Here is a 17822-nt window from a genome sequence, read left to right on the forward strand (position 1 = left end):
TATTAAATTTCCGTTTGTTAGAGTTTCGGTTACTGTTGAGCCGGGTCGTTCCTTACTTACAGTTCGTTACCACGAACTGTTTGATAAGTCAGAGATTGTATCCGTAATCATCTTAATATTCACACAATATGTTGACTTTTTGTGGCCCTTTTTGTTTTAATTGACTCAAAAAAGTTTGAAAATCTAAGCCATAAACACTTTACTGAGGCCTCGCTTACCCCATAAAAGGATCCATTGTTCGGCACCCTGATAGATAATGTATAGCCATTAATTGTAGGCCTATTGGATAAACGGTCCATAATAGCGGTTCAATTTTTATTGACTGCTTTAGAGAAGAACGGTACATTGCACATCATTATCACCTCCAACACTGGAAGGTTGCATAGATACGCTTTCAACAGCTCTTAGAATTTTCCGCAATAGCGTTCTGGCCCTGTTCTAGCAGACATATTGCAGGTTTAGTCCGAAAATATTCCTTGGAATGAATGGTAGAAATTAAATTCCAGCCCTCCCCCTTCTGATTGGTCATTCCATTTATTAACTGGGGGTTCACTATATGTTAGCATATTTGACCACAAAAGTACTTTTTAAGTTTTCCCCTATCAACACACAGAAAGATCCTCTTGCCCTCCCCTATAAAAGCTGGTGAGCAACACCCCCGTTCATAATTCTATGAAGCTTCAAGTGAATTAACTCAGTAAAATGTAGCATTACATATTTACATATTTACACTTTATTTCTTATGTTAGTCGTTTATTCTGTATGGACTCCGTGCATCTTTAGAAATAAATACGCCACCAAAATTTGGCCTCTGGCACTGGGAAGCTCAGTACATAGTTTTTGGTAATTCTATATTGATTGAACACCTCAGATTTCTCACCAATAGTATTTTGCCCTCTTTGTGCCAAAACTCTGATTTTGATCTACAAAATGGCAGAAAATACCACTTTGCTTTTGCTGTGCTACAATCTCTTTTGTTATTTGAAAAGGACGATAGAACTTCGAATTTCCGTTCGAATGAAACCTATCCGGAAATTCTTGAACCTTTGGTTCTGTATGACCACCCAGAAAAACGAAAGAAAAAAAGGACGAATAGACACGAATTCGTGATCATCCTTGTCGATTTTTTTTTTTTTGTAGCTTTGTAGACAGGGGGCTAAAACCTATCTAATAACAATCTCTGATATGCTGAGTCTGATTTGTATTTTCATCTAGGTCAGTCCTCCATCGGGGTTTTCCCCCTTTTTAGAAAATTAGGCATATAATTTAAGCAAGGCTGTATCCAGGGGGGTTAGGGACAGGGGCGAATCTCAGCATTTTCATTGGGGAGGGGGGGGCAAGACGGGTCCACATTTGGATAATCAAAGGGCATGGGATGTATGATATTTTTTCTCTACATTATTAGGGGTGCTTGGTTAGGGGGTTTAACCCCCCTGAAATGTATGTCCCACTCATAAAAACGTAACAAAAATGGATATAAATAAATTTTTATGCGTTTTGAGGTTTTATTGTGTAACTCCCCCCTCCCAAAAAAAAATCCTTGTGTAAAACACCCCCGAAAAAATCCTGGGTACGGCCCTGATTCTAAGGCTAGTAAATTTTGGTTGGTAATTTTAAACTTAATAAGTTTCACATACTTAGGATAACTGATAAAAGATAATTCTTTTGATGCAAATATTTTATGATAACTTTCTTTTTTAGAGTCTATGCTACTCTTAGCACCAGTCCTCCAAATTAAGTGTTCTTTACCACGAATTGTTTGATTGTTTAGTTTATATCATCGAACTTAATATCAATAAAATTTATTTTAATTTTCAGGTTAAAAGACAAAGGATTGATAATAATCCAGAATCCACATCCCCGGGGTAAGTAAATACTTGTATTGTCTTTAATTTTCGTTGCAATTTGCTATTTAAAGAAAAAAAAATTAAGCTATATTCGAGAAGCTTAGGGGAGTAGAATACAATTTCTTAAGGCCGAATTTCATTTTTGGATTTCACGACATACTCAGCTGTGGACCCTTACCATGCCTTTTAAAAAAGATTGTTAAGGCAGTTCGATACCATTAAGGATCACTCTATATCGTTCATTATAAACTTTTTTAGTTTATGTGGCCGAACTATTCAGAACCGATTGGATCGTCTTGCCATGACTTGTATAGCATTGGTAAGAAATCCAAATAAACGACAGAAAACTAAAAGCCAAAATCTAATTTCCCGGAAATCTTAGGAAAACCATTTAGCTTCTATCATTTTCTGCCGGAAAGAGAGATATTCAGACTTAATGAATCTTACATCATTAGAAAGTGTCAATTTTCGTTTTTTGACTGAACGGAGCAGAATCTTCTTTTTAAGAAACGAGCAGTCCCTAAAAATATTCTAGTAATACTGCTTGGAAAACGTTAAAAATCAGCTCAAAAGAAGTACCATTGAATAATTTGACAGCTTTAGAAGTTTCCTGCTGTGTTAACCACCTTGATTAAGATCTTTGCCGACACGGGAAACATATTATCTATGCTGTATGTCATGGGTGCCCATAAGGGGGGAAGGGGCAGGAGGGGGCGCCAGCCCCCTCCTGACTGAATGATGCTGCCTTATTTTTGTATTTTGTTTTGAAATTTTTATGGTATAGCATTAAAAGTGCCAATTAGACCAGGAAACCCCCCCCCCCTGGGATTCAGCTTATGGGCGCCCATGTGTATGTACTTTAAATTTACAACATTGTGCTTAGCAATTAGTAAGATATTATAGGTTTTCTTTGTTTTATACTAGCCTCTCACTAGCTTTTCAAACTGTTTACACGTTTAAAATCCCCTATCAATTTTTAAAAAAAATTGCTTCAGAAGCTCCCTGTGGTGCTGGGAAAATTTACTTAAGGTCCTCTGTCAGCCGATGCTGAAACTGGCAAAATAACATTTATGGTATCGAACCTCCTTAATGTATTGCCGTCATGTATCTACTGCTGTCTTGTATTGCAATAGAAGACTTCTGGGGGCCAGATCTAGGTCATGACTCATGACCTATGTGTGTTGGCATTTACACATTTTACAGATCCTTAAGATCCCGCAAAAAAACACTGTAGCCCTAACCGTGTTGTTCAGTTTTTTGACCATCTAAATAGCCCATGGACAAGAGTTATTAAGCAATTTTTTCTTCTCTGTTTCTTTTTCTTTTTTTTGTTTTTTAGAGACTGCATTACTAATAATATATCTTACAGTTTGAAAAGCAAAGATTAGATCTAAGATGACTGAACTTATTTGGGACTCTATTTAGTGGCTTTTGGCTGCAAATTAGGTAAAACTAGAATTTCAAAGTGTTTTTCGTTTTCCCTGGTATTTTGTTTAATATTTGGGAAAAAAGATAGCGTTAAAAACAAAACAAAAATTAAGCACAATTCATAATAGGCTGAATTACTACCGATTCTGAAAATTAGTAAGGATTTCAGAAAACTTTGTAAAATTTTGTAATAAGCTTAGCTAGGACTTTATTCACAACTTGACTTTTACTTTTGCCAGGTTTAGTTTAACTGTAGCATATCAGGTAATTCTCCCTTTGATCTAGAACATTTTATGAGTAATTGCCAAAGTTTGGAGAATTTAAGGAATAGCTTTGGGTGTGGATGCACCACGGCTCCCAGGTATCTTGGAGACCTCTTCTAGGGAGCTAATTATTGCCGTGGAAGATTTTATAGAGAATGTTTTAGAGGCACGGTAGCTTTGATTTCAAAGTGTTGATCGCTACTGGCTCATTTTTTCAATTTTTATATATTTTGTTCTCTCTCACTTTCTTTATATATATATATATATATATATATATATATATATATATATATATATATATATATATATATATATATATATGTGTGTGTGTGTGTGTGTGAGTGTGTGTGTACATATATATATATTACATGGCTAGAGCTCCTGTAAATAACATAAGATATATATGAGCATTGATATATGCAAGACTTGGTTTCTTTCCTTTTTTTAAACTAGTTCTAGGTACATTGGCTACAGGAAGCATCTATGTGATGCCCTGTTGATTACATATCTATCAAAAAGAGCTTACTCGACCAATCTTGTTTGGCTTCCATAGTTGAACTGTTCCAGTAGACTGGCGCCCACCAGTAGAATGGAAACAAATCCCTATTAGGTTTTTCTGGCTTCCATCTTACATTGAAGTTGCTGCGGAATGACAGGAAGGTCACAATTCAGGGAGCTGTGAATCTTTAATAGTAAAAGAGTCAGGTTTCGTTACATGGAAGTAATGAGAAAATTGAACTGGTGGAAAAAATTCAAATTGAACGCTAGGGATGACTGATTTTGCATCCCAGATTGGCTGTGATTGTAGGATCATAATTGAATTTTCAGTCATGTGTAAGATCTCGCTGCTAGATCTTGATTATTGGGTTATGCACTTGCAGCTGTATTACCTGTTTTAATACAAGCTCCTTTTTCTAGCTTATAGCTGACACCATGCTAAAGGGATGGGGTAGTAGAATACTTTAAAGGGATAATACCAGTGGGGGAAGGGGTAGTAGATTATGTGATAAATTTTGAGCTGTTCTCTAAAATAGGCAAAAAGGTTCTGATTATGGCTTCTGTCAGAAGATGTGATAGAACTTTTGAGTAGTAAGACTTTTCAAATTTCTGCATTCTGAAATTCAAACAAAGTTAACAAACAAAGCTCTTAAAGATAGGCAAAAGTAGGCTTTACGTAAAACATGCAAAAAAGGGCTTCTGATTGGAGCGTGTGATTAGTAAACTGGGCAACAAAACTCCCAATTTTATTTCTAACTTTATGATGCGGAGGGGACGTTTTGTTACAAAATTTCCAAGTCTCGACACCTTGAAAGCTCATTGGTGTTAACGGTTAAGGAACAAGTTGGTCCACTACTTGTGTATTAGGTGGTGAAAGTCCACATGCTCATGGGTTGTTTTGATTTAGTTCCACATCCGCCCAAATATCCCTTAAAAGCTTCACCTTAATACCCTTAGCTTGCGCATTAGCAATAGTTGTAGCACCATTAACAGCAGTGTGCACATAGCACCTTTAGTTTCATCAACACACGCTGAAAGTTTCAACTTAATACCGTCAACTATTCCTGAAGAATTTCTCATGCGTCTGCGTGACAACCTGTGTGGGAATGTATTTCGAATTAGTTCCATACAGTTTCATCATATACCAAATTTTTAGCCTTAATATCCTCAGTTTTCATAGCAGTAGTAGCAGTAGAATTAATTGTAGTAGCCTAACTTTCAGTGGCATCAGTAGTAGTAGAAGTAGTAATAATAGTAGCAGCTGTAGTAGAAGGAGTAGAAGTAGTAGCATTAGGATGCAAATATTTTCTTTTGGTTAGTTTAACATCCCTTACAACAAGCCCTGTTATTTTCAATTTCACCCACCAAACTGTTCCTAAGATATTGCTGTTACACCCTTTTAACAATTGAAATTTCACCTTCATAGCCTTAGGCATAGTTGTAATAATAGTCACAGTAGTAGTATTGATATTACTAGCAATAGTATTGAATATCGGTAGTACTACTAACATTAGTAGTATTAACATATTGCCTTTTGATCAGTAGAACATCCCTCTCATCAAATCCTTGAAGTTTAAACCTAATACATTTAGCCATTGCTGATATGTCCTTTTGATAACCTGTATCTTCATTTACTTTTTGAAATTATCATCTCAATGGTCTTAACCTTACAATTAGTTGAAATAGAAGTAGTAGTAGTAGTAGTAGTAGTAAATGCAGCAGTAACAGTAGTAGTACCAATAGTGTGCACATATTGCCTTTTGGTGAGACGATCTTCCCTTTAAGCATTCTCTGAAAGTTCCAACTTAACACCCGAATCAACTCTTGAAATGTACTCTGTCGACAATGTATATGTACATTGAGTCTTTTGAAGTTTTTCAAAATTCTTTATAGAACTATGGATGAAGTGGTGTAGTGATAGCAATGATGGTAATTGTAGTAGTATTGATAAAGGGAAAGAATTGCCTTTCATGCTATCTCACTTTTCATTTTTCGAATTTTCCAAATTCCTGTACTTAGTTATTCCCGTGTTACACCCTTTCGACAATCCGCATACACATAACGTGTTTTGATTTAGTTCAACACTAATCAGCATTCCGTGAAAGGCTCACTTGGATGCCCTTCGTCTTCTTGGAAAGAAAGTTCAAACATGCATACCTTTCTCAATAACATATAGTTTATGTAAACCATGAATGATATTGCCTAACTTATTACCCTTGCCCTGGGAACTGTGGGGAGGTTGACATCCCCAAAGGCATTATTACTGGACCTGTCAACAAGGCTGAACAAAGTAGATCTCTTAAAATTTAGATCGGATATGTTTTGGGGAATCATAGGCTTAGGGGGGGGGCTGATTACCCTCCATTTACTTTTGACTCTTAAAAAGGGCAATGAAACTCCGGACTTTCAATCAAATGAGCTCCATGCGGTTCAAAGTTTATGCGACCACTCGTTCCATAAAAAACTTGAATGCCCCGGGGTATAACTTACAACCCTTTCCCATGGGCTGTGGGAGATTGTTTCCACCCTAAAGACATTGTTATATGATTTTTGGACTATTGGTAACAACATGGTTGTCTCACAGTTTCAATTGAATGCGTTACGGGAAAACAGGATGTTAGGGAGGGGGAAAAGGGTTAGTTGCTCTCCATCATGTTTGAATCTTAAAAGGGAACTAGAACTATGCATTTTCAATCAAATTTGTCTTTTCTAAAGTTCACACGACCACCCCTTCCTTAAAAAACCTTTTATGCCCCTGTGGCATAATTTACAACCCTTGCCCCAAGAATCTGGGGGATTCTTTCCACCCCAAACACCTTATTATATTGGACCATTTTTGAACAAATGACTATTTCAGAATTTATATCAGATGCATTTGTGGAAGATACGACGTGGAGAGGGGGGGCTGCCCTCCGATCACTTTGACTCATAAGAAGAGCACTAGAACATCTGATTTCCAATCAAATGAGCCCCATCCGGAGGTTTTGCGATCACGATTTCCATATAAATCTTATATGCCCTCGGGGCATAACTTACAACCCTTGCGCTGACGGTTGGGGGGGGGGTGTCATCCTCGAAGACATAATTTCCAGAGATTTCAACTACGCTGAAAAAAATGGCTATTTCAAAATATTGAATAGATGTGTTTTGTGAATCGATTGGCGTGGGGGGGGCTTGTTGCCCTCCATTCACTTTTGACTATCAAAAAGGGCACTAGCCCTTTCACTTTCCAATCAAATGAGCCTTTTCGAAGTTTCTACGACAACAAATGGTCATCTCAAAATTTCTTTCAGATGTACTTTTGGAAAATACGAGGGGTGGGGTAGGGGTGGTATCCACCCTGCGATCACCCTGAATCTTAAAAAGGCACTATAATTTCTGATTACCAATCCAATGAGCCCCCTCCGAAGTTTTTACGATCACTCTTTCTATATAAACCTTATATGCCCCCGGGGTATAACTTACAACCCTTGCCCTAAAGGATGTGGGGGGTGTCACCCTTAAAGACATTATTTCCGGACCTTTCAACTATACGTAGAACAAAATGGCTATCTTAAAATTTGTATTGGATGTGTTTGGGGAAATTGTGGGCTCGGGAGGGGGGTTAGTTGCCTTCCAATCACTTTCTAATATTAAAAAGGGCACTACGCCTATCTCCAATCGATTAAGTCCTTTTCGAAGTTTCTACGACAGCTCCTTCGATGCGACGTGCCCTAGTCTAAGACCAAAAAAACAAATAATAATACATTGTGCCTACATCGCTCTTTACTTAGGCAGCGCGATTGCGCTGCCTATGACAAGTCATTTGGCAGTACTATTTTAGTGGGGTTTATTGTCATAATGATTGGTTAAAGGCTGAGACTAAATACACCACTTGGTGACAGGATGTCATTCGAGACTAAAATTTGACATTAGTTTTTATACTTTTGAACTGATTGACTATCTTAGAAATCTTTTTTTGGGGAAAGTTGGCCTTTTGGGGGGGGGGGGGGAATTGTGTTTATTTAGCACACAGTGGCTGAAAGTGACTCTGTCGTTTTGAACTAGACTTTTTGCACTAAAAATAGAATTTCTACTTAAATAGCCCCTTCCCTTTCTCCTGTCCCTACTGATCATCCCTAGGAAAAATGAAGCAAGCATGCAAAAGCAAAAATCTACAACTTTCCTTGTCAAGCCAAACTAAAGGGTCGAGGCTACCATTCTTTCTTCTTCATCAGGAGGGCTGAGACCTCTAAGATAAAGTTCTCAGTTTAGCTAAATTTCAGGTATAATCTATAATTCAGGTATGTTTCCCCCTTCCGTGTCTTTTCTTATTGTTACATATGTTTATTTTTTGGGGGTCACCAAATTATGGGTGGTGTGGTATTTTCCTTGTTACCACACCTTTATATAAATATCTATAGGAATATTGTCGTCTGTTTTATATTTCAATTTTTTTTTTTTGCTAATTCCAATTACTCTAAGCTGAATATACTGTAGCACTTAAAGGGGGGCTAGGGGGGGGGGGTAAACTCCACTATTTCTACCTTTCATTTGGCTCTTACTAGTTTTCATTGCTATACCTGGTTTGTTTCTGATGGGTTTAAAAGAAATTACAATAGGCTACAACTAGCAATTGAACTAGCAATATATTGTTAACTTACTCTTATAAAGTGAACCGGAATAGAATTGCAAACATACTTGCCTTACTTTGCCCAATTTTTCTTTTCGTATAGTATTTCTTTATCTACCGTTGTGTTTTGTTTATATAACTCTAAAGAGTTAATAGCTTTACTGTCATACTTCACTTTCTGTTTTATAAAATATATGAGAAATAGTCAAGTCCTGTTTAGGTTTTTACTCTGTTTTTGCGGTCACTAACGGCAATTATTGCTGTTAAGCATGAAATTGATAAAATAAAAAAAAATCTGTCACACTAGATTTATAGATTTATACTGTAATATTTGTATTTTATTAAAAACATAATTTTTAAGAATTGGGGCAATTTTTTAGTGAATTTATTTGGGTTGCTTTAAATTCGGTTGGGATGATTAAATAGTCGGTATGTTGCAAACCACAAGTTTTAAAGGATAGTGAAAAAAAAAAACATTTTGGGTTTTCTATTTGCAATGCGGCCGAACAACTGTTTGAGCATTTGAAGAAAGGAGTCATAGTGCATTTCACGAAATGTGATGCGGTAAAATGTGATGCGAGAAAATGTGGGTTTTCTATTTGCATTACGAACAAATGTGATGCGAGAAAATGTGGGTTTTCTATTTGCATTACGAACAGTTGATGTGCAGGGACTCCAAGATAAGGCAAAAATAACAGTAAAGGTGCCGAACTTCAACTGTTTAAGGATTTGAAGAAAGGAGTCATAGCGCATTTCACGAAATGTGATGCGAGAAAATGTGGGTTTTCTATTTGCATTACGAACAGTTGATGTGCAGGGACTCCAAGATAAGGCAAAAATAACAGTAAAGGTGCCGAACTTCAACTGTTTAAGCATATGAAGAAAGGAGTCATAGCGCATTTCACGAAATGTGATGCGAGAAAATGTGGGTTTTCTATTTGCATTACGAACAGTTGATGTGCAGGGACTCCAAGATAAGGCAAAAATAACAGTAAAGGTGCCGAACTTCAACTGTTTAAGCATTTGAAGAAAGGAGTCATAGTGCATTTCACTAAATGTGATGCGAGAAAATGTGGGTTTTCTATTTGCATTACGAACAGTTGATTTGCAGGGACTCCAAGATAAGGCAAAAATAACAGTAAATGTGCCGAACTTCAACTGTTTAAGCATTTGAAGAAAGGAGTCATAGAGCATTTCACGAAATGTGATGCGAGAAAATGTGGGTATTCTATTTGCAGTACGAACAGTTGATGTGCAGGGACTCCAAGATAGGGCAAAAATAACAGTAAAGGTGCCGAACTTCAACTGTTTAAGGATTTGAAGAAAGGAGTGATAGTGCATTTCACGAAATGTGATGCGAGAAAATGTGGGTTTTCTATTTGCATTACGAAAAGTTGATGTGCAGGGACTCCAAGATAGGGCAAAAATAACAGTAAAGGTGCCGAACTTCAACTGTTTAAGGATTTGAAGAAAGGAGTCATAGTGCATTTCACGAAATGTGATGCGAGAAAATGTGGTTGTTCTATTTGCATTACGAACAGTTGATTTGCAGGGACTCCAAGATAAGGCAAAAATAACAGTATTTGTGCCGAACTCCAACTGTTTAAGCATTTGAAGAAAGGAGTCATAGTGCATTTCACGAAATGTGATGCGGTAAAATGTGATGCTAGAAAATGTGGGTATTCTATTTGCATTACGAACAGTTGATGTGCAGGGACTCCAAGATAAGGCAAAAATAACATTTCAGGTGCCTAACTTCATATGATTTAGCATTTGAAGTAAGTAAACATATTTCATTACTATAAATGTGATGCGAGAACAGGGGTTTATTCTATTTGAATTAATAAAAGTTGATGTTCAGGGACACCAAGATAAGGCAATAATAACAGTAAAGGTGCCGAACTTCAAATGTTTAAGCATTTGAAGAAAGGAATCATAGTGCATTTCACGAAATGTGATGCGAGAAAATGTGGGTTTTCTATTTGCATTACGAACAGTTGATGTGCAGGGACTCCAAGATAAGTCAATAATAACAGTAAAGGTGCCGAACTTCAACTGTTTAAGCATTTGAAGAAAGGAGTCATAGTGCATTTCACGAAATGTGATGCGAGAAAATGTGGGTTTTCTATTTGCATTACGAACAGTTGATGTGCAGGGACTCCAAGATAAGGCAAAAATAACAGTAAAGGTGCCGAACTACAACTGTTTAAGCATTTGAAGAAAGGAGTCATAGTGCATTTCACGAAATGTGATGCGAGAAAATGTGGGTTTTCTATTTGCATTACGAACAGTTGATGTGCAGGGACTCCAAGATAAGGCAAAAATAACAGTAAAGGTGCCGAACTTCAACTGTTTAAGCATTTGAAGAAAGGAATCATAGTGCATTTCACGAAATGTGATGCGAGAAAATGTGGGTTTTCTATTTGCATTACTAACAGTTGATGTACAGGGACTCCAAGATAAGGCAAAAATAACAGTATATGTGCCGAACTACAACTGTTTAAGCATTTGAAGAAAGGAATCAGAGTGCATTTCACGACATGTGATGCGGGAAAATGTGATGCGAGAAAATGTGGGTTTTCTATTTGCATTACGAACAGTTGATGTGCAGTGACTCCAAGATAAGGCAAAAATAACAGTAAAGGTGCCGAACTTCAACTGTTTAAGCATTTGAAGAAAGGAATCATAGTGCATTTCACGAAATGTGATGAGAGAAAATGTGGTTATTATATATGCATTACGAACAGTTGATGTGCAGGGACTCCAAGATAAGCCAAAAATAACAGTAAAGGTGCCGAACTTCAACTGTTTAAGGATTTGAAGAAAGGAGTCATAGTGCATTTCACGAAATGTGATGCGAGAAAATGTGTGTTTTCTATTTGCATTACGAACAGTTGATTTGCAGGGACTCCATGATAAGGCAAAAATAACAGTAAAGGTGAAGAACTTCAACTGTTTGAGCATTTGAAGAAAGGAGTCATAGTGCATTTCACGAAATGTGATGCGAGAAAATGTGATGCGAGAAAATGTGGGTTTTCTATTTGCATTACGAACAGTTGATGTGCAGTGACTCCAAGATAAGGCAAAAATAACAGTAAAGGTGCCGAACTTCAACTGTTTAAGCATTTGAAGAAAGGAATCATAGTGCATTTCACGAAATGTGATGCGAGAAAATGTGGGTTTTCTATTTGCATTACTAACAGTTGATGTGCAGGGACTCCAAGATAAGGCAAAAATAACAGTAAATGTGCCGAACTTCAACTGTTTAAGCATTTGAAGAAAGGAGTCATAGTGCATTTCACGAAATGTGATGCGGGAAAATGTGATGCGAGAAAATGTGGGTTTTCTATTTGCATTACGAACAGTTGATGTGCAGAGACTCCAAGATAAGGCAAAAATAACAGTAAAGGTGCCGAACTTCAACTGTTTAAGCATTTGAAGAAAGGAATCATAGTGCATTTCACGAAATGTGATGCGAGAAAATGTGGGTTTTCTATTTGCATTACGAACAGTTGATGTGCAGGGACTCCAAGATAAGGCAAAAATAACAGTAAAGGTGCCGAACTTCAACTGATTTAGCATTTGAAGAAAGTAGACATAGTTCATTTCACGAAATGTGATGCGAGAAAATGTGGGTTTTCTTTTTGCATTACGAACAGTTGATGTACAGGGACACCAAGATAAGGCAAAAATAACAGTAAAGGTGCCGAACTCCAACTGTTTAAGGATTTGAAGAAAGGAGTCATAGTGCATTTCACGACATGTGATGAGATAAAATGTGATGCAAGAAAATGTGGGTTTTCTATTTGCATTACGAACAGTTGATGTGCAGGGACTCCAAGATAAGGCAAAAATAACAGTCATTGTGCCAAACTTCAACTGTTTCAGCATTTGAAGAATGTAGTCATAGTGCATTTCAAGAACTGTGATGAGATAAAATGTGATGAGAGAAAATTTGGGTTTTCTATTTTCATTACGAACAGTTGATGTACAGGGACTCCAAGATAGGGCAAAAATAACAGTAAAGGTGCCAAACTCCAACTGTTTAAGCAATTGAAGAAAGGAGTCATAGTGAAGATAACGAAATGTGATGCGATACAATGTGATGCTAGACAATGTGGGTTTTCTATTTGCATTACCAACAGTTGATGTGCAGAGACTCCAAGATAGGGCAAAAATAACAGTACAGGTGCCAAACTTCAACTGTTTAAGCATTTGAAGAAAGGAATCATAGTGAATTTCACGAAATGTGATGCGAGAAAATGTGGGTTTTCTATTTGCATTACCAACAGTTGATGTGCAGGGACTCCAAGATCATTAAAAAATAACAGTAATGGTGCCAAACTTCAACTGTTTAAGCATTTGAAGAAAGGAATCATAGTGCATGTCACGAAATGTGATGCAGGAAAATGTGATGCGAGAAAATGTGGGTTTTCTATTTGCATTACGAACAGTTGATGTGCAGGGACTCCAAGATAGGGCAAAAATAACAGTAAAGGTGCCGAACTTCAACTGTTTAAGCATTTGAAGAAAGGAATCATAGTGCATTTCACGAAATGTGATGCGAGAAAATGTGGGTTTTCTATTTGCATTACGAACAGTTGATGTGCAGGGACACCAAGATCAGGCAAAAATAACAGTAAAGGTGCCGAACTACAACTGTTTGAGCATTTGAAGAAAGGATTCATAGTGCATTTCACGAAATGTGATGTGATTAAATGTGATGCGAGAAAATGTGGGTTTTCTATTTGCATTACCAACAGTTGATTTACAGGGACTCCAAGATAAGGCAAAAATAACAGTAAAGGTGCAAAACTTCAACTGTTTAAGGAATTGAAGAAAGGAGTCATAGTGCATTTCACGAAATGTGATGCGAGAAAATGTGGGTTTTCTATTTGCATTACGAAAAGTTGATGTGCAGGGACTCCAAGATAAGGCAAAAATAACAGTAAAGGTGCCGAACTTCAACTGTTTAATGATTTGAAGAAAGGAGTCATAGTGCATTTCACGAAATGTGATGCGAGAAAATGTGGGTTTTCTATTTGCATTACGAAAAGTTGATGTGCAGTGACTCCAAGATAAGGAAAAAATAACAGTAAATGTGCCGAACTCCAACTTTTTGAGCATTTGAAGAAAGGAGTCAGAGTGCATTTCACGAAATGTGATGCGATAAAATGTGATGCAAGAAAATGTGGGTTTTCTATTTGCATTACCAACAGTTGATGTGCAGGGACACAAAGATATGGCACAAATAACAGTAATGGTTCCGAACTCCAACTGTTTAAGCATTTGAAGAAAGGAATCATAGTTCATTTCTCGAAATGTGATGCGGGAAAATGTGGGTTTTCTATTTGCATTACGAACAGTTGATGTGCAGGGACTCCAAGATAAGGCAAAAATAACAGTAAAGGTGCCGAACTCCAACTGTTTAAGCATTTGAAGAAAGGAGTCATAGTGCATTTCACGAAATGTGATGCGATAAAATGTGATGCGAGAAAATGTGGGTTTTCTATTTGAATTACGAACAGTTGATGTGCAGGGACTCCAAGATAAGGCAAAAATAACAGTAAAGGTGCCGAACTTCAACTGTTTAAGGATTTGAAGAAAGGAGTCATAGTGCATTTCACGAAATGTGATGCGAGAAAATGTGGGTTTTCTATTTGTATTACGAACAGTTGATGTGCAGGGACTCCAAGATAAGGCAAAAATAACAGTAAAGGTGCCGAACTTCAACTGTTTAAGGATTTGAAGAAAGGAGTCATAGTGCATTTAACGAAATGTGATGCGAGAAAATGTGGGTTTTCTATTTGGATTACGAAAAGTTGATTTGCAGGGACTCCAAGATAAGGCAAAAATAACAGTAAAGGTGCCGAACTTCAACTGTTTAAGCATTTGAAGAAAGGAGTCATAGCGCATTTCACGAAATGTGATGCGAGAAAATGTGGGTTTTCTATTTGCATTACGAACAGTTGATGTGCAGGGACTCCAAGATAAGGCAAAAATAACAGTAAAGGTGCCAAACTTCAACTGTTTGAGCATTTGAAGAAAGGAATCATAGTGCATTTCACGAAATGTGATGCGAGAAAATGTGATGCGAGAAAATGTGGGTTTTCTATTTGCATTAAGAACCGTTGATGTGCAGTGACACCAAGATAAGGCAAAAATAACAGTAATGGTGCCAAACTTCAACTGTTTAAGCATTTGAAGAAAGGAATCATAGTGCAATTCACGAAATGTGATGAGGGAAAATGTGATGCTAGAAAATGTGGGTTTTCTATTTGCATTACTAACAGTTGATGTGCAGGGACTCAAAGATAAGGCAAAAATAACAGTAAAGGTGCCGAACTTCAACTGTTTAAGGATTTGAAGAATGGAGTCATAGTGCATTTCACGAAATGTGATGCGAGAAAATGTGGGTTTTCTATTTGCATTACGAACAGTTTATGTGCAGGGACTCCAAGATAAGGCAAAAATAACAGTAAAGGTGCCGAACTCCAACTGTTTAAGCATTTGAAGAAAGGAGTCATAGTGCATTTGATCAAATGCAATGTGGGAAAATGAATCTGACCAATTGATTTAGCGTGTCAAGTTCAACTTTCCTGTATAGAGGAACTACCACAGTTTTTCTTGAAATCGTTTGTAGGTGAACTAAATTGCGTCTTAGACTTGTCAGACAAATATTTTACTCCTTTTTAGGCTTCTAGACAACAACAACACGAGCAATTTATCTTCGAGCCCTGGCAGTCAATCTAGGTCATGTGAAGACGTCTCTGATCAAAGGGGAGGTCAAGGAAGCACCCATGATGACAACGATAATTTAAGATCAATGGCGACTATAGAAGCCTCTGGTTTTCCCACTTGGTCAGAATCAACAAACGGTAGGCGTCTATTTTATAGATTTGTTTTTGTTAATGTGCATCCAGATTTTTTAGTTTTTTGTATCTTTCCCAGCCTCCCCCTTTCTTTCCCTCTAAACCCCTCTTTCTCTCCTTCTTTCTCTCTATTCCTCTTTCGCTTCTCCTATCACTCTCTCTTCATATCTATTTCTCTCCCCTTTTTATTTATTAATATGTTAAGTGCAAAATATATTTCCCGAAATCTAGGGAGGACAATTTTTTCTTTTTTCTCTTACTTCTAGTAAAAATACCAAAAAGATTGTTTATCAATAAAAATACCAAAGACGTATTTTTAGAAATCTAGAGGGCTAAAAAGATCCAAAAGGGCAAATTCCCTCCTACTCTAATCGGTGTAATCGAATAAAGAGCAACAAAGAGTTAGCCGCCAAGTATCAAGTGATGGACATCTTGTATTCTGCAATTTCAAAAAATTGTCTGTTTTTTCATTCGTTAAGAAAGCAACGACACCCAATTCTAAAAGCAATAGCTTTGAATTGTTACAGTCAAAATAAATGCACATGAATTGAAGAAGAGGATTGCAAAATAGAATTTTACTGAGCTGGCCACTGATCTTCTCAGCAAAGTCTTAAAGAGCGATTGCCAAGTTCATGTTAATTTTTCCTGATTTGTGGTTGGCTTCCCTAAAAATAAAACCTTTTTTACAGTGGAAAGATTCTTTGTTGATAAATATTCATTTAAATAGAAAATGCTTGTGGAAAATAACTTGAGTTGGTAAATGCAATTTAATAATAACATATTAGCCCCGGTGCTATGGCAGCAAGGATGCTGTTGCTAGATTGTGACATTAATTTTCAACAAAAAAGCAATAAAAACAATTTTTATCTGGACAGAGCAACCATTTCACTTTGATTTTGTTGGCGTTCAAAACATGAAGATTAGTTATAAACGTTTGAATTTTATGATAATTTATCGTCATCACCAAGAACGAACCAAGACCGTTGCTTTCTAAAATGTCTTGATAATTTAAATTTGTAATTTTTTGTATCTTATGTGTAAATTTATTGAGTCGTGTCGGACTGATGCTACTTTCGACAAGACCGATTGTTTGTTTGTCTTCATCTTTTGTTTATTTCTTGTCTTCGTAAGGTTTATTTTCGTAAATCAGTTCCTTGATATAGAGATTGACATTTATTCGGAAACTAAAAAATACTGATTGATAGAAATAAGAAAATAAATGTTAAACATACTTACGGAATAAATTCGAAAATTAACCAAATTTTTCAACCAATTCTCCTAAATACAAATCTGCAATTATGCGCTCCAGTTGTTACAATTTTTTGCCCTGTTACTTTTGTTTTGTTTTGCAATAATACTACCAGTTTTTGTATTTCCTACAGTTCTAAAAAGTATAATTTTTCGTTCAAAATATTATAATTTTTCCTTTGACTAGGATTTTATAAGTATTGATATGAACTGTCGGATTGATATAGGTGCTGCCGGAGGCAAGTAGGCTCCAGACCCTTGCTAAAAATGGGCAATACTTAGAAGAAATTTCACATATTTATTAGGCAACTAAAAGATATTGATCGATAGAAATAAGAAGATAAATATTAAACATACTTACGGAATAAGTTCGTAAATTTTTTCTTATCTCTATCTAAAATCAGACTAGTTGTAATTTTTTGTCATGTTACTTTTCTTTTGTTTTACGATAATAATACCTGTTTTTGTATTTTATACTGTTCTTAAAAGTCTGACTTTAAGTACAAAATACTTTTTTTTGGGGGGGGGGGACCTATTCTCCTTTATGTTTATTATTGTATAACTGAAATTTATATTCATTTTCTATTTGATTGTTATATATTTTGTATAGAGTGTATCGTATTAAATAAGTCATTTGAGTCTTTGAGTCGTTTGATAAGCCGTTTGTCTTAGTACATATTATTATCGACTGTAATAATTATCAGAGATAATAAAGTTAAATTTCTTGTAAATAGATGGTTTGTTTAGATACTGAAAAAGACTCAATTTTTAATTGTTTTTTTTAATATGCAATTTTTGCTGTTTGTGAGTTTATTTCACACTTTTGTCTTGGCCTGTGTTGGCCTCAGGCGTCCTGGTGCTGCTGTGAGTTGTTAGTAGTAGTAGTTTTATTGTGTTTGTCTGTTTTAATCCTATGTCTGTAGACTTTGTGTTTTTTCTTCTTTTTTCGAAATACCTTACTCTTTTTTAATCACGAAGTAAAGTACGTATCTACCTATCTACCTAAACAAGACATGAATTAAGTTGTTCAGCATTTTATATAGCATCTTCCAAT

The 17822-nt window shown here is 36.3% G+C and overlaps 1 protein-coding gene across 1 annotated transcript in view; it reads left to right on the top strand.

Moving 5' to 3' along the window:
- The window catches only part of eya (eya transcriptional coactivator and phosphatase 2), a 178969-nt gene that overhangs the window by 60468 nt on the left and 100679 nt on the right, over nucleotides 1–17822 (top strand). The window contains exons 3-4 of the mRNA XM_089099899.1: nucleotides 1819–1865; nucleotides 15345–15526. Coding sequence (XP_088956025.1) covers nucleotides 1819–1865; nucleotides 15345–15526 — 229 coding nt within the window. The remainder of the gene's footprint in view (nucleotides 1–1818; nucleotides 1866–15344; nucleotides 15527–17822) is intronic.

This window comes from Artemia sp. Qi Xiang Cuo, chromosome 14 (genome assembly GCF_049724085.1).
Source record: "Artemia sp. Qi Xiang Cuo chromosome 14, ASM4972408v1, whole genome shotgun sequence".
Taxonomy (NCBI): Eukaryota; Metazoa; Arthropoda; class Branchiopoda; order Anostraca; family Artemiidae; genus Artemia; species Artemia sp. Qi Xiang Cuo.